General features: G+C 40.7%; 1 protein-coding gene and 1 non-coding gene across 5 annotated transcripts; both read right to left on the bottom strand.

The window, feature by feature from the left end:
- Positions 1-371: 371 nt before the first annotated feature.
- On the bottom strand, positions 372-23,168 carry LOC106576402 (uncharacterized). 4 transcript variants are annotated; one of them, XM_014153543.3, is made up of 8 exons: positions 4,789-5,128; positions 4,406-4,602; positions 3,454-3,558; positions 3,245-3,340; positions 2,796-2,906; positions 2,498-2,618; positions 2,091-2,390; positions 372-1,461 (listed from the first exon to the last, which is right to left on the bottom strand). In XM_014153543.3, the coding sequence occupies exons 1-8, from the start codon at positions 4,820-4,822 to the stop codon at positions 515-517; spliced, it is 1,911 nt and encodes a 636-aa protein (XP_014009018.3). In that variant the 5' UTR covers positions 4,823-5,128; the 3' UTR covers positions 372-514. The 4 variants fall into 4 exon arrangements, with proteins under 4 accessions (XP_014009018.3, XP_014009019.3, XP_082820142.1 ...); XM_014153546.3 differs by having other exon boundaries at positions 1,074-1,370; XM_014153544.3 differs by lacking the exon at positions 3,245-3,340.
- trnat-ugu (transfer RNA threonine (anticodon UGU)) lies at positions 20,416-20,485 on the bottom strand. The gene has a single exon. It is a non-coding gene; the product is annotated as a tRNA-Thr (tRNA).
- Positions 23,169-25,232: the final 2,064 nt, after the last annotated feature.

Here is a 25,232-nt window from a genome sequence, read left to right as displayed (position 1 = left end):
TTTACCGTGAACGCAGTCTCCGCAAACACAGGAACATTGCCTTTCAATTTTAATCTAGCTATAATGCGAATCTTCTGCAATACAGATTGAATCAAGCCCGTTTATACCTTGCTCTAACATAAGTTCTGATCTTCAACATTCTGATTGTGCCCACAATTTTAGAAGTGTAGACAATTAAAAAGACATCATGAACCGAATGCGATCAGATCTCCCTGAACACCTCTGGAGGTAGTTGGGGATGCATTGTTTCTCCATATTTTACAAGTGTAAAGGAATCTGGAGGTTTAAACCGTTTAAATTGGGTCAATCATAATCCCGCTTCTAAAATCATTATCATTATTTGTAGTCTCGAATATCATGTGTAGACATGACAAATCTGAAGAAGTTTATTGAAAAACATGTTTCGGTATGATAATCTGATATACAAAAGAGGACCTGTAAAATCGTGTATACTACTAGTATTTACATTGGAATTAACTCCTACATGGTTTCTTTCGATCGCAATTTTTTTTTTTTACGAGACTTTGTCTGTCTTTCTGTTGGAGTGCTTTTGGAGAATCTTAACCGGTCTATGAACTCTTCTCATATGATTTACCATATTACCCCTTTGAGAAAATGTTTTCGCACACTCTGAGCACTGGTGAGGTTTCTCCCCAGTGTGAGTATATACGTGCTTTCTAAGAGCGTCTGAAGTAGTGAAAGATTTGGGGCATTGGGTGCAGGTGTAAGGACGCTCGCCTGTGTGAGATCGCAGATGAACCATAAGATGGCAAGATGCTTTGAAACCCTTTCCACAATGTTTACAGGTGTGGGGGTTTTCTCCTGTGTGCGTTCGTGTATGCAGCCGCAGTTCTCCTAAGGTAAGGAATGCCTTACCACATATGCTACATAAATAATTCTTCTCTCCAGCATGCATTTGCATGTGTCTCACTAGTGCACACTGCTGGGTAAACCTCTTACCACAGATAGTACACATGTGACGGCGCTCCCCAGAGTGAATGCGTACGTGCACTTTGAGATCATATGCACTCCTGTACCTCCGGTCACAGCGTTCACATGCAAATGGTCTTTCTTCTGTGTGAAGTAGCTGGTGTTTTTTCAGAGCCCCAGGAGTAGCATATCGTTTGGGACACTGGTCACAATGATATGGCATCGTGTGAACTCCCATATGTAGCGTCAGCAGTGATGGTTTTTTGAAAACCTTCCCACACTCACATGTATGAGTCCTGTTTTGGGGTGCAGGGGATCCCTCTTCTTTCTTGTCAACCTTTTTGTCCCCCTTTCTGACCACCTTTGTTTTCTTGTCAACCTGCTTGCTGTCCTTTTCTACTTGGTCGGTCTTGATGTCCTTGCAGGGGTTGGCCATTTCACTGTGAGAGAATGGAGGCAGAGTGCAGGTAAGAACCTGGGATGGCTCGTCAGCATTCACCATTACGTTGAGAGAACGATCCAAGTTAAATTCTGTAAGGAGAAAATACAGGACATAAGATTACATAACCACTATATATATATAACACAGGTAACTGACAAACTAAAGGAAACACCAATATAAAATGTTTTAAAAGGGCTTTGGGCTACCACGAGTTGGACACCTTGGCATAGATTCTACAAGTGTCTGGAACTCTATTGGAGGGATGCGACACCCTTCTTCCACAATAAATTCCATAATTTAGTGCTTTGTTGATGGTGGTGGAAAATGCTGTCTCAGGCACCTCTCCATAATCTTCCATATGTGTTCAATTGGGTTGAGATCTGTGACCGACGGCCATGGCACATAGTGAACATCGATTTCATGCTCAAACCATTCAGTTACCATTCGTGCATTGTGGATGGGGGCATTGCCATCCTAAGGGGGCATAGCCATGGAAGGCAAAATAATGGCCTGCCCAGCATTTTTATTTATACATGACCCTAAGCATGATGTGACTTTGTTTAATTAAATCAAGAACACACCTGTGTGGAAGCACCTGCTTTCAATATACTTCGTATCCCTCATTTACTGAAGTGTTTATATTATTTTGGCAGTTACATTGTAATTCATATACTTTATTAGTCAAACAATGGATGAGTGACCTTTTTATTTTCCTTACCATCACAGGGTACTGGAGTAACAAACACTGAGGTCTCTGCAGGTGGCAGACCCTCCTGTTCCTGTTCCTCTGATGTTGACAGTCCTAGATCCTCCAAACATCTATCGGTGCTTTCATCCAGGATTTCATTGTGGTCTTCATATTCACAGACCTCTACCCCATTATCTATGCATTCATCTTCATCTGAATATTGCCTCCCATTGTCAGAGTTGTCTGGCTCGTAGTTAATAACAACTCTCATTTTTGGAGGGAGGGACAGTGTGGACAGGATGGTATCTGCAGTGTATTTAGAGACATGACCTGGGTAGGAGAGATCAGTTAAACTCACCTACATTGCCAAGTAAACATTTCAAGAGGTGTCCAATTGGACTATTTACTTCATAGCCATTATCTGGAAGGAGACTTACTATTGTTCAGGTTTCCATGACGCTGATGGTGCTGCAGCACTGTCTTCAATTGTTCAGGGTCGAAGACAGTCTGTCCACATCCCTCCAGGACAGAGGGGGCAGCACTGAGCCATGCTGTTGTCTAAGAGGAGCAGGGCAAGGGGAATACAGCATAATAAAGAGTTCAAATACATTGTACCAGTCACTTGAGGTTTTAGACCAGTTTTGAAATGACCAAAAACACCATTCAATTCATCTGTAGAGCCACATTACGCCATGTTCTGTCAATATTTTTGAGCTGAGATGTTTTCCTCAGTACCTCCGTGAGGTCTGGTACAGGCAGCAGCTCCTCCAGTCTGGAGAGGAACTCCCACACCAGTGTCTGCAGCGCTGTGTCATACCGAGGGCCATAGTGGACTGGGAACACCTCCTGTAAAATAGACAGTTTAGCATGAAATGGGTCCAACAAAGATGCACTCCAGCTATTTTGGAACTTGCATACCTGTTGAGAAACAATATCCCAAGTATAAGTACAGTAATGTACACACATGTAAGGGTGTGTACATTCAAAACGTTATGCACAATACTGCAAACTTAAAGCGTAGGCCATTCAAGGAGTTGGTCTGATGTTATGTCATCAGCCTCCTCCATTAATTGTGGGAACAATGGAGGAGCAGTTGATCTAAGTAGATGTTCAACTGGTAGCCTACTTCAGAAATATATTCAAGCAAAAGGATCATAAAGAAGTCTAGAGAGAAAGTTCCTCACCTGGAAGAAATGCTCCCTCTCAGAAGGGTCTCCCAGCAGGGTTTGGACTAGCTCCACAAAGTTAGAATCTGAAGCCTCCAATTTGTCACCATGACTCTGTCATTTAGGTGCAAGCAAACAAAACATCTGACAAAGGTACAGGAGTGCATCTTTCAGAAATAAAGTTCTTCCCAGTGTCTCATTCATAAAGTGTTGCCTATTTAACCTACCTCTTTGTGTAAGGATTTTTCTGTCAAAGTGTGGATTATGTCCAGGTGGGCCTGGATGGTCAGGAGGTCAGCTGTTCCCGCACTGCAACACAACTCTAAAACCAGCTGGAAAAGAGGTGGATATGTGAAAAGCGGGACTAGGGCCAGGGTAATCTGAATAATCAGGCTGTAATACACAATTTATTGGTACATACAGCCTGAAATGAATGCCTGCAAAATTGTGTAAGTGTTCCTTACAAGCCAGAATGTTGAATAAAGTTAAATGTAAACTTACTCTACCAGTTGTCTGTGTGGCTTGTCCTTCAGATGCTTGAAATTTTTGAAAAATATCCACAGGAAAGTATTGTCTAGGGCCTACTAAGGTAAAGTGAATTATACATTGGATTTTTTTTCTCTCCAATCTTGCCATAATAATGAAAATTGTATATTCTGAATCGGGAGGACGGAGAATTTTTTTGGGGTGGAATTGTAGGGGAAAGAAATATTGAAAAATATTCACACAAAAAGGTGTGGATTTTTCTCCATTCTCCCCTGATTCAGAATATACATTTTTCCATTGTCATGGAACGGTTGGTTCTATAGCTATTGACGAGAGAATGTCAAATATCCAATATAAAACTAATTTTACCTAGGTGCTGAACCATATCTCTAAAAGGTTGGGTAAACAATACTTTCCTGTGGAAATGTTTGGCGCAACAGCTGAAGGACAATCCCACAGACAACCGGTAGAGTAAGTTTAAATGTAATTTTTTTTCAACATTCTGGCTTGTTATGAACTTTTACATAATTTTGCAGGCATTCGTTGCAGGCTGTATGTACCAATGAATTGTGTATTACAGCCTGATTGATCAGACCAGGGCCAGGGCAGATGTACAGTAATTGTAGCTGCCCATTGTTCGTTCCATCATAAGACTCTCCCCATCCCAACCCTCAACATTTCCACCTCTCTCACCCTTGCTCTCAGTCCCAGGATGAGTTGGGTCCTCTGCCTGGAGCTCAGCAGCTCTGGAACCATCTCTGTCACAAAAGTCACAAACTCCTCCAGCTTCCCATATTGCATCACATTACGTTGTTGAGCCACTTGCCACATGAAAGCTGACATCAGGCGTAGAGGTGGAACCAGGAGACGCAAGGAGAACAGAGGGAGACCTGTCACCGAAGAGAAGAGCAATTAACAGATAAACAAATACATTCCATAACTCAGCTAGTTAATATTACACGCGATGTGTAGGCTATAGGACATATATGAATGGTCCATGTAAAAACAAAAATGTAATGAGTCATGACATAATTTTTCTACATTTAGCTACTTGGCTACATTTAACACAAACTAACCTTGTTCTGATGCTGGATCAATAATGTTATCCATTGCTAGTTTGCAAAGAAAAACAGCCACTGGAACAAGCTACTGTTAGCTAGTTAAAGAGTTTGACGCTAACGTTAGATAGAGTGACCAAGCCTAGAATATACACTAAGCGCTTACAACGTGGCTAAAAAGTTTGATATCTGCATGCAAGCTAGCTAATACTATACTAGGTAGCTAGCAAACTAAACCCGTTTTCTATTGATAGCCAACATTTGCACATCCAATTACTTTTACCAAAGATGTTCTACTCATCTATCGTTGCTTTTACTAACAACAAACAAATCATTGACTTCGACGAAGTACTGTATTTCCGGGTGATGTTTAAAAACAATCCTTCAGAATAAAGGTCCTCCTTCAAAAAAGAAAGATGCAAACCACAAATATTATTATCTTTGTATTTAGTCATTGCAATATATCATTTAGTTTAATTGAGGGTTTATAATATTGGACACTAAAATAGCCTAATTCTCCTAACCTGCTTCTCCCAACCTGTTACAAAACTGTCAAAACACTGACTGAGACAGCTCCACTTCCGTAATTAAAATGTATTATAACGAAATATTATTAATGGTATATATTTTTGTTTCAAATGTCAACAAAATTGCTATTACTGTCCTCCTGCCATCTTACCAAGAAAATTAGAGAGCTCATCATTGTGGAAAAGGCTTGTCCAGCCTGCCTACCTTGTCAGACGGATGTCAAAGTCATCTTCAGTTTTCTGGGGAGCTGCCTCTTATCCATCAACATGAATTCATATGGATGATAATAGAGCTCGCCAGCTTGTAGTCCTAAAAGACGGAAATTAGTTACAGTTGAAGTCGGAAGTTTACATACACTTAGGTTGGAGTCATTAAAACTCGTTTTTCAACCACTCCACAAATTTCTTGTTGACGAACTATAGTTTTGGCAAGTCGGTTAGGACATCTACTTTGTGCATGACACAAGTAATTTTTCCAACAATTGTTTGCAGACAGATTATTTCACTTATAATTCACGGTATCACAATTCCAGTGGGTCAGAAGTTTACATACACTAAGTTGACTGTGCCTTTAAACAGCTTGGAAAATTCCAGAAAATGATGTCATGGCTTTAGAAGTTTCTGATAGGCTAATTGACATCATTTGAGTCCATTGGAGGTGTACCTGTGGATGTATTTCAAGGCCTACCTTCAAACTCAGTGCCTCTTTGCTTGACATCATTGGAAAATCAAAAGAAATCAGCCAAGACCTCAGAAAAAAATTGTAGACCTCCACAAGTCTGGTTCATCCTTGGGAGCAATTTCCAAACACTTGAAGGTACCATGTTCATCTGTACAAACAATAGTACGCAAGTATAAACCCATGGGACCACGCAGCCGTCATACCGCTCAGGAAGGAGACACATTCTGTCTCCTGGAGATGAATGTACTTTGGTGTGAAAAGTGCAAATCAATCCCAGAACAACAGCAAAGGACCTTGTGAAGATGCTGGAGGAAACAGGTACAAAAGTATCTATATCCACAGTACAACGAGTCCTATATCGACATAACCTGAAAGGCCGCTCAGCAAGGAAGACGCCACTGCTCCAAAACCGCCATGAAAAAGCCAGACTACGGTTTACAAATGTACTTGGGGACAAAGATCGTACTTTTTGGAGAAATGTCCTCTGGTCTGATGAAACAAAAATAGATCTGTTTGGCTATAATGACCATCATTATGTTAGGAAGAAAAAGGGCGAGGCTTGCAAGCCGAAGAACACCATCCCAAAGCACGGGGGTGGCAGCATCATGTTGTGGTGGTGCTTTGCTGCAGGAGGGACTGGTGCACTTCACAAAATAGGGCATCATGAGGCAGGAAAATTATGTGGATATATTGAAGCAACATCTCAAGACATCAGTCAGGAAGTTAAAGCTTGGTCGCAAATGGGTCTTCCAAATGGACAATGATCCCAAGCATACTTCCAAAGTTGTGGAAAAATGGCTTAAGGACAACAAAGTCAAGGTATTGGAGTGGCCATCACAAAGCCCTGACCTCAATCCGATAGAAAATTTGTGGGCAGAACTAAAAAAGCGTGTGCGAGCAAGGAGGCCTAAAAAACCCGACTCGGTTACACCAGCTCTGTCAGGAGGAATGGGCCAAGATTCACCCAACTTATTGTGGGAAGCTTGTGGAAGGCTACCCGAAACTTTTGACCCAAGTTAAACAATTTAAAGGCAATGCTACCAAATACTAATTGAGTGTATGTAAACTTCTGACCCACTGGGAATGTGATGAAAGAAATAAAACCTGAAATAAATCATTCTCTACTATTATTCTGACATTTCACATTCCTAAAATAAAGTGGTGATCCTAAATGACCTAAAACAGGGAATTGTTACATGGATTAAATGTCAGGAATTGTGAAAAACCGAGTTTAAATGTATTTGGCTAAGGTGTGTGTAAACTTCCGACTTCAACTGTACCTCTCATACGTTAAGCCATTCCCATGGGGAAAATGGATAGGAAAAGAAAAGGGTTTTGGGATAAATTTCAGAAATAAGGTCAGAGGTTAACACAGGCTTAGGAGATCTTGCACGTTTTGTTCTATGAGATAATATCAGTCATTTAACATGACCATTGCGTTATGAAGCCTTTATGTGCTTAGTGCTTTTTCTGATTACATAAATACTTCAAAATTCACAAAAAGTGACGTTAGCTGATGAAGATGATCTCATAGAACAAAACGTATAAGATCTCCTAAGCCTGTGTTTACCACAGAACACATTTTTTGCCGTTTATCCAAAAACCAAAAACTCCACTAATTTCCCCATAGGCTTTGTCCAACGAACCATGGCAGAGTTAGTGCCTACAAAAAGGCACCATTACTATTGCTCTCTATGTCGGACGGAGCTGTCGTGAATGAGAATGACATGATCTACTTCCTTTCCCCACAAACATCTGAGAGAAATGACTTTGCCACGTCTATGGCATCATTGTAATAAGCTGATGTTATAATATGAAATGCTTAATTAATACATTTAGTCCAGTGTTGAACGTTTGTCCTTTCTTGTGTTTGTTTCTGTTGTAGAGGATTTCAACTCAAAATATGAAAAGACAATATTTGAACTTTTGGACTGCAGGAAGTCCTTCTGTTGAACTGCAGCAATAATATTAAGGCATAGCTGACTCATTCAATGAATGATATTATCTTATGTAAAGAAATTAGGAACTGACAGGATCAGATTAAGCTACAATCTTGTCTGTCCACACATGATTTTGTATCTTGAACAATCCTACTGTACTTGCCACTTGAGGATTGGCAGATTTGTTGAGTCATTGTGTATCATTCCAGTGTTTTAATTGCTATTTTGTATTTACTTCACCACCATGGCCTATTTATTGCCTTTACCGCCCTTATCTCACCTCATTTGCTCACATTGTATATAGACTTATTTTTCTACTGTATTATTGACTGTATGTTTGTTTTACTCCATGTGTAACTCTGTGTTGTTATATGTGTCGAACTGCTTTGCTTTATCTTGGCCAGGTCGCAGTTGTAAATGAGAACTTGTTCTCAACTTGCCTACCTGGTTAAATAAAGGTGAAATAAATCAATAAAAATCTCAATAACCCAATACAAGATAAGAAGACAAGGACTAGGCATCAGGATAGATAATAACACAAGTAAAATAAATAACAGCAGCAGCAAATGATGAGTGTAAAAGTGTGTGTGAATGTGCATGTGTGTGTAATGTACAGTGGGGAGAACAAACAGGTCTCGTGTGGCTCAGTTGGTAGAGCATGGTGTTTGCAACGCCAGGGTTGTGGGTTCGTTTCCCACGGGGGACCAGTACGGAAAGAAAAAAAAAATGTGTGAAATGTATGCATTCACTACTGTAAGTTGCTCTGGATAAGAGCGTCTGCTAAAATGCGAATGTAAGTATTTGATACATTGCAGGTTTTCCTACTTACAAAGCATGTAGAGGTCTGTACTTTTTATCATATGTACACTTCAACTGTGAGAGACGGAATCTAAAACAAAAATCCAGAAAATCACATTGTATGATTTTTAAGTAATTAATTTGCATTTTATTGCATGACATAAGTATCGTGAAGCATGGCAACGACCCGAAACACACAGCCAGGGCAACTAAGGAGTGGCTCCGTAAGAAGCATCTCAAGGTCCTGGAGTGGCCTAGCCAGTCTCCAGACCTGAACCCAATAGAAAATCTTTGGAGGGAGCTGAAAGTCCGTATTGCCCAGCGACAGCCCCGAAACCTGAAGGATCTGGAGAAGGTCTGTATGGAGGAGTGGGCCAAAATCCCTGCTGCAGTGTGTGCAAACCTGGTCAAGAACTACAGGAAACGTATGATCTCTGTAATTGCAAACAAAGGTTTCTGTACCAAATACAGGGGAGGAAATCCCGGGGGGGGGGGGGCGGGGGGGACACGACCCCCCCATCCTGGGAAAAATATGATTTGTCCCCCCCAATATATCACTGAAACATAACTATGTAATTTAAATAATATTAATAATACGCAATGAAAGCAATTGTGCTGATTATAGACACTTAATAGCGCGTTTTTATGTTTCAAAAGATTGCGACCCCCCCACCCTTTTCCTCACAATGGTTTGATCCACTGGCAAGGTAACAGAGGGGTCGTAGCCACTGTCTGAAAGGCACTCAATGAACGTAACTGACGTGAGGTTAATCCAGTCAATCGCGCACACACACACTAGCTGAATATGCAGAGCTAGCGCGCAAATATTAACTATTAAGCTAGCTAGTACCTATTCCATTTATGTGGCCTCGTCAAAGATGGAATCTTTGCTATCGTCAATTTATTCCGAGATCAGCATGCAGATGATGTAAGTTAGTGCTTCAAAGTCCCTGTGATAAGGTTAGCGATAAACTGAAGTCCAAACTGAACAGAACTACACTCTCTTCTACCATTGTCTTACATATATTTAATGGTCTCGTTGCAAAAGCTAAATTGTCGCAAGGGAACTCTTATTTATTTATTTTATTTAACCCGGGTAGCAAAGATTATAGCAAACACCACTGAAACTGAATTGGTGCTCGCTAGCTTTGCAAATTCAGCTATTGTTGGAAGCCAGCCAATATGAAACAAACTATTAAAATTACAAAAGGTTGCACCATATGTTGTGTAAATGGTGAACTATACAGCTGTCAACTCTTGTCATTTTAATCCGTTTCACATTTGCTAGCTACCTTTTAGATCGAAGCCCAAATAGAATGATAAAAGATAAGATGATAGAAGCCCATCTCCTACTGTAAATAACCTACACACTGTGTGTGTGTGTAGCCAGCCAGCCAGGTAGAAAAATGGCAGAAAAATAAAAGACGGACATCAGAGTATTTTTCAGTACACCAAAATGCAAAGTAAGAACCCTAGTAGCCTAATATCTCAAAGACTAGTTGATAAAATGTCCATAAGAAAGAAATGAAATTCTAATGGAAATGTTTCACAATGATGTCATTAGGCAGAGCAGGCAACAGATGGCACACAGACAGCAGAGTTGGGGACAGATATGCAGGGACAGACTGGCAGAGACAGGGAGTCTCAGGTAAGTTTGTTGAGTCTTTGTTTGGCAACATTATGAAAGGTTCTCCATTTTTTTTACTTGTAAAATAGGAACATAATTGGAAAATGCCATGGATACCCCCACTCTCAACTTAAACTGGTGACTGAACTAAGATTTGTTAAAGGCAATGGTATTGCTGTTGTGAGTAGTTGTGTAGTTTTGGGTACCGGTAGTTAGGAGTACGGCAAACACCTTATTTCTTTGGTTCCTCAATATACATTTACCATATTACAATGTAGGCTATGTGTTACAGCACTACTTTTGGTGTCCCCCTCAGGAATTGCTCTTGAGAAAATTTCATGTAATTGTCCCCCCCAAAGTTGATATCAGATTTTCGCCCCTGACCAAATATGAAGTTCTGCTTTTCTGATGTATCAAATACTTATGTCATGCAATAAAATGCAAATTAATTTCTTAAAAATCATACAATGTGATTTTCTGGATTTTTGAAGTGTACCTATGAAAAAAATTACAGACCTCGACATGCGTTGTAAGTAGGAAAACCTGCAAAATTGGCAGTGTATCAAATACTTCTCCCCACTGTATGTGTGTTTGTGTTGTGTCGGTCTGTGTGTGTGTCTGTGCGTGTGCGCGCATATGTAGTGTGTGGGAGTGTCAATGTAGTGTTGTGAGTGAGTGTGTATATGGTTTGTATATACAGTGCCTTCGGAAAGTATTCAGACCCTTTGACTTTTTCAACATTTTGTTAATTAAGTCAATGATTACTGTTTAGCAGTCTGATGGCCATGAGATAGAAGCTGTTTTTCAGTCTCTCGGTCCCAGCTTTGATGCATCTGTACTGACTTCGCCTTCTGGATGGTAGCGGTGTGAACAGGCAGTGGCTCGGGTGGTTGATGTCCTTGATCTTTTTTGCCTTCCTGTGACATTGGGTGCTGTAGGTGTCATGGAGGGCTGGTAGTTTGCTCCCGGTGATGCGTTGTGCAGACCGCACCACCCTCTGGAGAGCCTTGCGGTTGAGGGCGGTGCAGTTGCCATACCAGGCTGTGATACAGCCCGACAGGATGCTCTCGATTGAGCATCTGTAAAAGTTTGTTAGGGTTTTGGGTGACAAGCCAAATTTCTTCAGCCTCCTGAGGTTGAAGAGGCGCTGTTGCGCCTTCTTCACCACACTGTGTGAGTGAACCATTTCAGTTTCCATTTAAGAATGATGGGGGCCATTGTGTTCTTGGGGACCTTCAATGCTGCAGACATATTTGGTACCCTTCACCAGATATGTGCCTTGGCACAATCCCCTCTCGGAGCTCTAGGGACAATTCCTTCGACCTCATGGCTTGGTTTTTGCTCTGACATGCACTGTCAACTGTGGGACCTTATATAGACAGGTGTGTGCCTTTCCAAATAATGTACAATCAATTGAATTTACCACAGGTGGACTCCAATCAAGTTGTAGAAACATCTCAATAATAATTAATAGAAATAGGATGCACCTGAGTTCAATTTAAAGTCTCGTAGCAAAGGGTCTGAATACTTATGTAAATAAGGTATCTGTTTTCTATTTTTAATACATTTGCAAAAATGTCTAAAAACCTGTTTTCACTTTGTCGTTATGGGCTATTGTGTGTAGACTGCTGAGAATAAAAATTTAAATCTATTTCAGAATAAGGCTGTAATGTAACAAAATGTGGAAAAAATCAAGGGGTCTGAATACTTCCCGAAAGCACTGTATAGTCTAGCGAGTGTACATAGGGTCAGTGCAAGACAGAGTTAGTGCAGATAGTTTGGGTACCATTAATGGACTATTTAGCAGTCTGGCTAATTAGCAGTCTTATGGCTTGGGGGTAGAAGCTGTTTTGGAGCCTGTTGGTCCGAAAGCCAAAGCTCTGGTACCATTTGTCGGACGGGAGCAGAGTGAACAGTCTATGGCTTGGGTGGCCTGGAGTCTTTGGCAATTTTCCAGCCTTCCTCTGGCCTCGCCTGATATAGAGGTCCTGGATGGAAGGGAGCTTGGCCCCAGTGATGTACTGGGTTGTCCGGACCACCCTCTGAAGTGCTTTACAGTCAAGGGCGGTGCATTTGCTGTACCAAGCGCTGATGCAGCCAGTCAAGATGCTCTTGATGGTGCAGCTGTATAACTTTCTGAGGATCCAAGGGCCTATGCCAAATCTTTTCCGCCTCCTAAAGGAAAAGAGGCGCTGCCATGCCCTCTTCACGACTGTGCATATGTGTGTGGACTGTGTTAGGTCCTTAGTGATGTGGACGACAAGGAACTTGAAGCTTATTTCTACAAGGCTCTAGACAAACTCTCTGCACCACTGGTCTTGTAGATTAAAAAGGTAGGCCTATGGCAAACCCTTTCATACTCCCTCAGTTGGTGTCTTGGTTTTAACTTAACAGTCCTTCACTGACAGTCCTTCACTGACTGGTAGGCTATTTAAAGAATGCATGGTGGGTGAAGGAATTGACTGACAAATCTATGGATATAACAGCCTATAGCTTAATTTCGCTAGGCAAACAGATAGCCCTACCTCTTATTCCTAAATAGGAAGAAATATGTATCAACACAAAGTCCTCGTTGTTAGCAAAGACTAATTAAAATGAAGACATTGAAATGAATTATGCCTACTCGAATTTGCCTACTTTCAGCACCATGAGCTGTCTGACTGATTGTACAGTGGCTGCAGCTTCAAGTTTCAGCACAATGTAAGTTACTTGAATCTGGCTTATTGTGAGGTCAGTAACTCTGATAAATAGCCTACATCATGGGAAAGAAACATATTGCTTTTAATAAAATCAATTATAGTAGTAGCAAGCTATCAAAGTTGATGTCCGGTCCTTCTCACATTCACGCTCTTCTTCTCAAACTGAACAGAACATTGGTTATAGGCTAGTCCACGTGGAATATTTTTTGTGGTAGGCCTATTAAGAAATTATTTCGGAAAAAGCCTTTGACTCTCCTCCTGAACAGCCACTGTAGGCCTATACACAACACAGCCATTGGGTTAGGCAGCAAATAAAAACATTTTTTGATCAGTGACAGCAGAACTGTCACGTCCTGGCCAGTAAAGGGGTTATTTATTCTTATAGTTTGGTCAGGACGTGGCAGGGGGTATTTGTTTTATGTGGTTCAGGGTGTGTTTGTGTATGTGTTCATGTAGAGGGGGTATTTGGTTGATATGGTTCAGGGTGGTTGTGTATGTAGAGGGGTATTTGATTTATTAGTCCAGGGTTTTGGTTATTGTTCTATGTTAGTTTATTTCTATGTTCAGTCTAGTCGTTTGTATTTCTATGTTTAGCTAATTGGTGTTGGGGCCTTCAGTTGGAGGCAGCTGTCTATCGTTGCCTCTGATTGAAGGTCCTATAAATAGGAATGTGTTTGTCATGGGATTTTGTGGGAGATTGTTTCTTGTTTTGCGTTTTGCCTGACGAGACTGTCTAGTTCGTTTGTTTTTTGTATACGTTGTTTGTGTTTTCCTTATTCACTAATAAAAATAAGATGAGTATACATTTTCCTGCTGCGTTTTGGTCTACACCCTACAAGAACAGGCCGAGCTTCAGGTTTGGAATATCCATTGCAGTGTATAATGCAGCCTAGTTTTACTTACACCATCCCAAGAGCTATCTTAGAAATCAGTGTCGATTTCAGCATGTAAATGTTGGTGGGGCAAAAACAAAAAGTAATATGCATGCCAGCAAAACCACTACACAACACATCACTAAACAATATATTCATTGCACTATAACGGTGACAAACGGTGCCCACAAACTGTTAGGGCCCACATAAAGCTGTCCCAAAAGCACCATAATGAATTCCTACCACTGCTACACCTGGCTATCAGTGGAGCCTTGTCTGGCAGTGAAACAGTTCATGCAATCCCATTTACTGCCTTTTAAAAAAGCATAGCTGATATGACTGATGATTACATTTCTCTAAAACAGACTGTAGGCTACAGGTGCACCATCAAGTCAGAATAGTAGGCTAAGTTATGAGGGAGGAAAGGGACCAAATTATTAGGGTGATGCACATGGGCTACTAACAGTTTACTACACAACATACACTTCGTATTACTTTCTCGGCTACAGTATACATATCTCCCTGGCATATTACATCATTTATGCAGCAGCATACAATACATTTTTGGACTCACCTTATTGTGCTATGCTCACTTGAAGAGGAAGGTGGGGCGTCGGTCTTTCTTGTGGGCTCTAGAAAGAGGCCCGAAATTCCGACTTGGAATTTTCCGTATTTTCCCAGTCTGAGCTAGATTTATCCGAGTTCCCAATTGTCTTGAACTCACTGAAGTCTGAGATTTCCTAGTTCCGTGTTTTCAGTTGTTTTGAACGCGGCAGAAGTCATGCTGGATTGACAGCATGGCCAATGTATTCAAACATTTCTGGCCCATGGCGTTACCCCATTTTTCTTAATATCCAATTGATAGTTATGATCTTGTCTCATCGTTGCAACTCCCCATCGGACTCGGCGGCGGTCGAGAGCCAAGCTGCACTGCTTCTTGACACACTGCTCGCTTAACCCGGAAGGCAGCCGCACCAATGTGTTAGAGGAAACACTGTCGAACTGACGACCGGGGTAAGCTTGCAGGCGCCCAGCCCTCCACAAGGAGTCGCTAGAGCACAATGAGACAAGGACATCCCAGCCGGCCAAACCCTCTCCTAACCCAGACGATGCTGGGCCAATTGTACACCGCCTGTACACCGCCTCATGGGTCTCCCGGTTACAGCCGACTGTGACACAGCCTGGGATTGAACCCGGGGCTGCAGTGGTGCCTTAGCACTCATTGTTGAATTTGAGATTTCCAACTTGTTCTTTAATGTTTATGTCCAATGGCCGATGAGCACAGACACGTTTTATCTATAATTTCTCTTCATATGACAAGGATTGTAAAGAATTTGCCAATAGATTGCTAATTTAATGCATGATGATGCCTGGTTGTCTAATTTGCTAGCTAAGATTTTGAAAGTATGATGTTGACATGATCAGTCCAATCAATGCTACGGTAGATATAAAGTGATTTGACGTAATTTTATTTATGGCCAATGACCTTGAGTCTTCTTGGATAGGCAATTCTAATGTAAGTCTATAGCAACACCCAAGGGGCTTGAATTTTCGAGCTCTACCCCTAGATAGTGTCCCCATAAGTGACAGAACACTGAGCCAATCACGTCGCAAACAATAGCATGGTCTTTTTTTCACTGTAATAGCTACTGTAAATAGGCCAGTGCAGTTAGATTAACAAGAATGTAAGCTTTCTGACCATATAAGACATGTCTATGTCCTGGGAAATGATATTCTTACTTACAACGTCATGCTAATCACATTAGCACAAGTTAGCTCAACCATCCCGTGGGGCAGAATTTGAATTTATTTAAACTTTTACATTTACTTTTGATGCTTAAGTATATTTTACACCAAATACTTTTACTCAAGTAGTATTTTACTGGGTGACTTTCCCTTTTACTTGAGTCATTTTCTACTAAGGTATCTTCTACTCAAGTATGACAATTGAGTACTTTTCTACCACCGACACAATGATTATATGTTATTTTTACATTGTTTGCAAACTGATATGTGACACGTATTAATGCCAAATAACATGCAAAACAGGCACACACAAAAAAACAGGTGGGGCTCAACTGCCCTGAATGACGCGTCGCCACTGTTTGAAATATAACTTTGCTCTGTGCTTCTCTCAACATGCACTTCGTAGCCTATAGGCTAGAAATAATTTGATTGAGACCACACAAATAGTCTATAGGCGCACTTGATATTGCGCGCCCAGGGGAGAATCATAGATGACGGTCGCCATTGCGCACATCAATATATAGCCTAATAAGCAACTAATTCTAAAACACTGAGAAATATATACATTTCGTCAATTACATGACCATCCCCTGGACTAGATTTAAAAAACAAATACTAAACCAATATCCCCTTGACTGAAATTGAAAAGCAATCACTCAGGCCCGGAAGCTAGGATATGCATATAATTGGTAGATGTGGATAGAAAACAGTCTAAAATTATGTCTGTGAGTATAACAGAACTGATATGGCAGCCAAAACCCCGAGGACAAACCATCCCCCCCAAAAAATAATCAGCTTACCACTATTTTCAATAGCTATCAAGTTTATTATAAGGTGAAGTCCTCCCAGATTGCAGTTCCTAGAGCTTCCACTAGATGTCAACAGTCTTTAGAAAGAGTTTCAGGATGGTTTTTGGATAAATGAGCCAGAAATTGTCGTTTTTCTAGGTGGCTCCCATTTTGACTGTAGTGTTTCCAAGCGCGTGAATGAGAGCGCGTTCTTTGGTATTTTTCTCCGGTAAAGACAATAACGATTCTCCGTCTTAAATTTGATCATTTATTTACATATTAGGGTACCTAAGGTTTGATTATAAACATTGTTTGACTTGTTTGGAAAAGTTTATTAGTAACGTTTGGCATTCATTTTGTATGCATTTTGATGGAGGGAAACTGGGTGGATTATTGACTGAAGTGCGCCAGATTAACTGAGTTTTTATGGATATAAAGAAGGACATTATCGAACAAAAGGACCATTTGTGATGTAACTGGGACCTTTTTGAGTGCCAACAGAAGAAGATCATCAAAGGTAAGCCATTTATTATATCGCTATTTTTGACTTTCGTGTCGCACCTGCCTGGTTGAAATATGTTTTTCATGTGTTTGTATGCGGGGCGCTGTCCTCAGATAATCACATGGTGTGCTTTCGCCGTAAAGCCTTTTTGAAATCTGACACAGCGTCTGGATTAACAAGAAGGTAAGCTTTATTTTGATGTATTACACTTGTGATTTTATGAAAGTTAAATATTTATAATACTGTAGTTTGGACCCTTTTTTTCAATTTCTGCCTAAAATGACATACCCAAATCTAACTGCCTGTAGCTCAGGACCTGAAGCAAGGATATGTATATTATTGATAGCATTTGAAAAGGCAACACTTTGAAGTTTGTGGAAATGTGAAATTAATGTAGGGAAATGTAACACATTAGTTCTGGTTAACCTCTACAGGATTGGTGTCCCTAAACCGGGACAGTTGTTGCTCAATATGCGATAATGTGACTAGAATGACGTTGTAAACAGCCAACTTTCCAAAACATAGACATGTCTTATATGGGCAGAAAGCTTACATTTGTGTTAATCTAACTGCAGTGTCCAATTTACAGTAACTATTACAGCAACAGCAAAAAAAGACCATGCAATTGTTTGAGGATAGTGCACAACAACAAAACACTTATCACGGCAACTGGTTTGATACATTCACCTCTGAAGGTAAATAATGTACTTCCATTCAGTAATCTTGCTCTGTTTTGTCATCCTGAGGGTCCCAGAGATATAATGTAGCATAGTTTTGTTTAATAAAATACATTTTTATATTCAAATGTAGGACCTGGGTTTTACAGTTTGACCCCACTGCTGTCTCTGGCTCCACACCCACCCTGCCCGGCCATCTAGACGTGTGAAGGTTAGTGTATTTTCTGTAGGGAAGCTAATGACCCATCATTTGTGACAGTCCTGGGAGTGTGTAAACTTACATTTTTTATTACCATAGCATTTTTGTATGTTCTCTATAGGTATGTACTTGAAAATGTATAAATTGACCAATTCGGCACATTTGGCGAAACTCCTGGCAGACTTGATACAAAATATTGTGTAGCGATGTAATTCTTCTATGGATCAGTTTGAAACTTTGCACACACACTGCTGTCATCTTGTGGACCACATCTAAATTACACCTAGAATCCTATCAATGTATGGCCATTCTCTTGCATTTCAAAGATGATGAATGTCACAGACCGGCTCATAGCCTGTGGCAAAAATGAGAGGACATCGACAACTGGTATAGGCCAATTCAAAACGTTCTTTATTATAAAACAAAACTATTAACTATAAACAAAGAAAAAGGAATGAGGTGTGGAAATGTCATAATGTAAGGTGTATGTAAGATGCATGGATGTGTGAATATGTATGTATAAACATGACTGAGTGGAAACTAAAAACAGCTACAAAGGAACAAACAAAACCGGATCATACCTGGAGGAGTAGGGAGAAAGAGCAAGCCCAGCGAGTCAGAAGCTCAACGAGGAGCCAGATCAGACAGACAGCCCCAGAGAGAGGTTAGTGGAGCAGTTGGTTAAATACCCTGAGCCCAGGTGGCTCCAATCACACCAGCTGCAATCACTAACGACCCTCTGCCTGCAGGGGGAACCACCCCTGTACTGCAGAGGAGGAGCCGTGACATGAAAAAAACAAAACGCATGTATATTTTTTTGAATTCTCTTTAAAGTGCCCTTATTAAGATGGATAGGTGAGACAACCACCACATATCACAGTCAAATACCGTATTCAAACATTCCATTTGAGCTAAACAATGGATATACAGTTGAAGTCGGAAGTTTACATACACCTTAGCCAAATACATTTAAACTCAGTTTTTCAAAATTCCTGACATTTAATCCTAGTAAAAATTCCCTGTTTTATGTCAGTTAGAATCACTGAACGCGTCTCCTCCCTGAGCGGTATGACGGCTGCGTGGTTCCATGGTGATTATACTTGAGTACTATTGTTTGTATAGATGAACGTGGTACCTTCAGGTGTTTGGAAATTGCTCCCAAGGATGAACCAGACTTGTGGAGGTCTACAATTTTTTTTCTGCGGTCTTGGCTGATTTCCTTTGATTTTCCCATGATGTCAAGCAAAGAGGCACTGAGTTTGAAGGTAGGCCTTGAAATACATCCACAGGTACACCTCCAATGGACTCAGATTATGTCAATTATCCTATCAGAAGCTTCTAAAGCCATGACATCATTTTCTGGAATTTTCCAAGCTGTTTAAAGGCACAGTCAACTTAGTGTATGTAAACTTCAGACCCACTGGAATTGTTATACAGTGAATTGTAAGTGAAATAATCTGTAAACAATTGTTGGAAAAATTACTTGTGTCATGCACAAAGTAGATGTCCTAACCGACTTGCCAAAACTATAGTTTGTTAACAAGAAATTTGTGGAGTGGTTGAAAAACGAGTTTTAATGACTCCAACCTAAGTGTATGTAAGCTCCAACTTCAACTGTATAGTGTTTTGCATAAAAATATATCGTTTCAGTATACATCTAAAATCTATGAATAATATGAGAACACTAATATTTGACACACACTTGATGGTACCCAGAAGCAATAATTTCAGGTGAAAAAACACCAATGTGAAAAATTGGTGGATATAGCAAATAAACTCATGTAGCCAATTCAATTGACGCATAGTGAACTGAGTGTGATCAAATCTTCCTGAAGATCTCTGGAGGTAGTCGGGACACTTTGTATATGCATATCTCACAAGTGTTAAGGAATCTGGTTGGTCAAACAGTTTAAATTGTGTAAATGTCATCATCATCGCACTTCTAATCATTATTTGCAGTGCGAATATCATGTGTAGATGTGACAAATCTTGATTTGAAGTTTAATGAAAAACATGTTTTGATATGATAATCTGCTATACAAAAGAGGACCTGTAAAACCATGTATGTAAAACAAGATTATACATGGATTTTCTTGTCTCAATAATTCCAATCAATATTTCGATTGGAATTACCTATTACATAATCTCGTAAAAATGCTTTGAGTTCGAAATAAACATTCTGTGTTTCTTTCTGTTGGAGTGCTTTTGGAGAATCTTAACAGGTGAACTCTTCTCATATGATTTACCATATTACCCCTTTGAGTAAATGTTTTCCCACACTCTGAGCATCGGTGAGGTTTCTCCCCAGTGTGAGTATATACATCCGTTCTAAGAGAGTCTGAAGTAGTGAAAGATTTGGGTGCAGGTGTAAGGATGCTCGCCTGTGTGAGATTGCAGATGAACCGTAAAATGGCAAGATGCTTTGAAACCCTTTCCACAATGTTTACAGGTGTGGGGGTTTTCTCCTGTGTGCGTTCATGTATGCAGCCACACTTACATTTTTTACATTTTAGTCATTTAGCAGACGCTCTTCTCCAGAGTGACTTACAGTAGTGAATGCATACATTTCATAAATTTTTTCTCCGTACTGGTCCCCCGTGGGAATCGAACCCACAACCCTGGCATTACAAACACCATGCTCTACCAACTGAGCCACACAGTGGTAGAGCATGAGGTACGGAATGCCTTACCACATTTGCTACATAAATAATTATTCTCCTCAGCATGCATTCGCATGTGTCTCACTAGTGCACACTGCTGGGTAAACCTCTTACCACAGATAGTACACATGTGACGGCGCTCCCCAGAGTGAATGCGTACGTGCACTTTGAGATCATATGCACTCCTGCACGGTTTTTTGAAAACATTCCCACACTCACATGTACGAGTCCTGTTTTGGGATGCGAGGGATCCCTCTTCTTTCTTGTCAACCTGCTTGCTGTCCTTTTCTACTTGGTCGTCTTGATGTCCTTGCAGAGGTTGGCCAGTGCAGGTAAGAACCTGGGATGGCTCGTCAGCATTCACCATTATGTTGAGAGAACGATCCAAGTTCAATTCTGTAGGAGAAAGTACAGGAGAACAGATTATATAACCACCATATATATATATATATATATATGCTGAACAAAAATATAAACACAACATGTAAAGTGTTGGTCCCATGTTTCATGAGCTGAAATAAAAGATCCCAGAAATTTTCCATATACACAAAAATATTATTTCACAAATTTGTTTACATCCCTGTTAGTGAGCATTTCTCCTTTGAGAAGATAATCCATCCACCTGAAAGGTGTGGCATATCAAGAAGCTGATTAAACAGCATGGTCATTACACAGGTGCACCTTATGCCAGGGAAAATAAAAGGCCACTCTAAAATGTGCAGTTTTGTCACACAACATAATGCCAAAGATATCTCATGTTGAGGGAGCATGCAATTGGCATGTTGACTGCAGGAATGTCCACCAGAGCTATTGCCAGAGAATTGAATGTTAATTTCTCTACCATAAGCCGCCTCTCGAACAACGTTTTAGAGAATTTGGCAGTATGTCCAACTAACCACGCCAGCCCAGAACCTTCACATCCGGCTTCTTCACCTGAGGGGTCGTCTGAGACCAGCCACCCAGACAGCTGATGAAACTGAAGAGTATTTCTGTCTGTAATGAATCCTGTTTGTGGGGAAAAACTCATTCTGATTGGCTGGGCCTGGCTCCCATGGGATGCCCTCCCATGCATGGCTGCGCCCATGCCCAGTCATGTGAAATCCATAATAATAATTTATTTATTGCAATTGACTGATTTACTTATATGAACTGTAACTCAGTAAAATCATTGAAATTATTGCATGTTGCGTTAATATTTTTGTTCAGTATATAAATTTGAATTTAGATGCTATTTTAGTCATAAATTATGGATGAGTGTTTGACCTTTTTTATTTTCCTTACCATCACAGGGTACTGGAGTAACAAACACTGAGGTCTCTGCAGGTGGCAGACCCTCCTGTTCCTGTTCCTCTGATGTTGACAGTCCTAGATCCTCCAAACATCTATCAGTGCTTTCATCCAGGATTTAATTGTGGTCTTCATATTCACAGACCTCTACCCCATTATCTATGCATTCATCTTCATCTGAGTACGGCCTCCCATTGACAGAGTTGTCTGGCTCGTAGTTAATAACAACTCTGATTATTGGAGGGAGGGACAGTGTGGACAGGATGGTATCTGTAGTGTAATTAGAGACATGACCTGGGTAGGAGAGAACATCAGTTAAACTCACCTACTGTATATTACCAAGTTAAAAAGACAAGAGGTATCCTATATGACTCTGTACTTCATATCCATCATCTGGATGAAGACATAGGGATCGATTCAATCCTTTGGCGGTGTCGGAGGTGGAACTGCATTAGAGCTGTCAAATCCACAAGTGGCTCCCGGCATTACACCTAAAACGGACATTGCCAATGGCTTCACGGAGTTGCATTAACAAAAATCCCATGCAACCTTGTTTACAAGTTTGAACACTGGAATGTGAGATGTAATCTATACCTCGATTAGGATGACAGAAATCCTCATTATTTAGTTTAATGATTTTTCAATTTAAGCATAATTACTTCTTTATAGGCTGCACTTTTTCGCCCAGAACTTCTAATGCTTGGCAGGTGTGGCTTCATGACAATGATCGGAAGAGCAGCTTCTCACCGATTTGACAGCTCCAACACAGTTCCACCTTCGACACCGCAAAAATATTTATAGCTATGTGGGTGTCTGCTATTGCCGGTTAGCGTTTGATCTGATTGAATCTAGGCCTTACTATTGTTCAGGTTTCCATGACGCTGATGGTGCTGCAGCACTGTCTTCAGTTGTTCAGGGTCAAAGACAGTCTGTCCACATTCCTCCAGGACAGAGGGGGCAGCACTGAGCCATGCAGTTGTCAAAGAGGAGCAGGGCAAGGGGAATACAGGATAATAAAGAGTTCAAATACTTGAGATTTTAGACCAGTTTTGAAATGACCAGAAACACCATTGAATTTATCTGTAGAGCCACATCACGCCATGTTCAGTCAATATTTTAGAGCTGAGATGTTTTCCTCAGTACCTGCGTGAGGTCTGGTACAGGCAGCAGCTCCTCCAGTCTGGAGAGGAACTCCCACACCAGTGTCTGCAGCGCTGTGTCATACCGAGGGCCATAGTGGACTGGGAACACCTCCTGTAAAATAGACAGTTTAGCATGAAATGGGTCCAACAAAGATGCACTCCAGCTATTTTGGAACTTGCATACCTGTTGAGAAACAATATCCCAAGTATAAGTACAGTAATGTACACACATGTAAGGGTGTGTACATTCAAAACGTTATGCACAATACTGCAAACTTCAAGCGTAGGCCATTCAAGGAGTTGGTCTGATGTTATGTCATCAGCCTCCTCCATTAATTGTGGGAACAATGGAGGAGCAGTTGATCTAAGTAGATGTTCAACTGGTAGCCTACTTCAGAAATATATTCAAGCAAAAGGATCATAAAGAAGTCTAGAGAGAAAGTTCCTCACCTGGAAGAAATGCTCCCTCTCAGATGGGTCTCCCAGCAGGGTTTGGACTAAATGAGAACTTGTTCTCAACTAGCCTCCTGGTTAAATAAATAAAGGTGAAATAAAAATAAAATAAAAAGCTCCACAAAGTTAGAATCTGAAGCCTCCAATTTGTCACCATGACTCTGTCATTAGGTGCAAGCAAACAAAACATCAGACAAATGTACAGGAGTGCATCCCTCAGAAATAATGTTCTCCAGTGTCTCATTCATAAAGTGTTGCCTATTTAACCTACCTCTTTGTGTAAGGATTTTTCTGTCAAAGTGTGGATTATGTCCAGGTGGGCCTGGATGGTCAGGAGGTCAGCTGTGCCCGCACTGCAACCCAACTCTAAAACCATCTGGAACAGAGGTGGATGTGAAAATCAGGACTAGGGACAGACGTACAGTAATTGCAGCTAGTAGCTGCCCATAGTTTGCTCCATCATAAGACTCTTCCCATCCCAACCCTCAACATTTCCACCTCTCTCACCCTTGCTCTCAGTCCCAGGATGAGTTGGGTCCTCTGCCTGGAGCTCAGCAGCTCTGGAACCATCTCTGTCACCAAAGTCACAAATTCCTCCAGCTTCCCATACAGTATCACATTACGCCATAGTGTCACTTGCCACATGAAAGCCACATCAGGCGTAGAGGTGGAACCAGGAGACGCAAGGAGAACAGAGGGAGATCTGTCACCGAATTGAAGAGAGCACTTAACAATTAAACAGATAAACATATAATAAATGCAAAATCGACTAATCCCATAACTCAGCTTGTTAGTAATATTACAAGCTATGTGTAGGTAGACTATAGGACACCTTTGAATGATGAAGGTAAAAACAAAATGAATCATGCCATATTGCTATGTGATAAGCAATGCATGACAAAACAGCAAACTAATCTTGTTCTGATGCTGGATCAATAATGTTATCCATAGCTAGTTTGCAAAGAAAAAGCGTGACATTTGGATTAAATGTGGGTTTTAAAACATATTCCAAGGTCAAATAAATGTCCATAATGCGAATCACTGTATATGGAATACACATTGGCTTATAGAGCAAAAACTATTCTGGGTGCCTCAGTAAAAGTATTGTAGAGAATACTCCGTAGGGCCTGTATAGTGTATTCCATGAGGCTCTGAATAATGTGTGTTGCTGGCCTTTTATTTTGGTCAAACAGCTTAAAGTGGGTTGCCTGGACAATATATATTGTACAAATATAGCACTGTACAGGAAAATGATTTATTGTGTGTCCGTACAACCAGGGTCCAGTCTACTCACTAGAGTCCCTAGAATACAAAACAGGTGAGTTTGAACAAAAAGCTAGGTCCAAGGAAGCTTTATGTTGACATTTGTGCAGTGATACACATATCAGCACCATGGACAGCTACCCTTTTAGACTGTTACGTTGTCATTGTCAGCCTAGCTCCAAACATGTGGCAAATATGTGTCCCAAAAGCATATGAATATAATTGTATATTTTAGTCAGTGCAAGACCACACACTGGTAAATAAAAAATGTTACTACTGGTGTCAAATAAACGGGGGTGGAAAATACTCAGTCCGGTTTCTACCTACCAAATATGTTCCGTTTTTCAGGGGGGGTCAAACAGTTTGCTGGTTATTTCTCAGTCTTTCTTGTAATGCCTACATTTAATCCTGCATATTATATTAATTCCAAAGCAATACATTAATTCACTGTTATTGTGTTGAATATCAGTTGGAAAAACAAAACACATCAACTATTTCTTTTTGCTTACCCTGGTGTGAAATAAAATAATTCCATTCATGACTTTCATGCACTCTTGCTTTGCGCTAATGGATTTGCCAAATACCAATTATTAGCAGGTG

This window comes from Salmo salar, chromosome 17 (genome assembly GCF_965601325.2).
Source record: "Salmo salar chromosome 17, fSalSal1, whole genome shotgun sequence".
Lineage (NCBI taxonomy): Eukaryota > Metazoa > Chordata > Actinopteri > Salmoniformes > Salmonidae > Salmo > Salmo salar.
Note: the sequence above shows the minus strand (reverse complement) of the source record. Positions and strands in the feature narration are given on the sequence as shown.

Excerpts from the sequence above, each read along its gene's own strand:
- LOC106576402 (XM_014153543.3), bottom strand. The coding sequence starts at position 4,822 with ATGGATAACATTATTGATCCAGCATCAGAACAAG. Across the intron at positions 3,559-4,405 it reads TCCTGGGACTGAGAGCAAGG|CTGGTTTTAGAGTTGTGTTG; the intron begins GTGAGAGAGGTG and ends CCTCTTTTCCAG. Across the intron at positions 2,907-3,244 it reads AGAGGGAGCATTTCTTCCAG|GAGGTGTTCCCAGTCCACTA; the intron begins GTGAGGAACTTT and ends TCTATTTTACAG.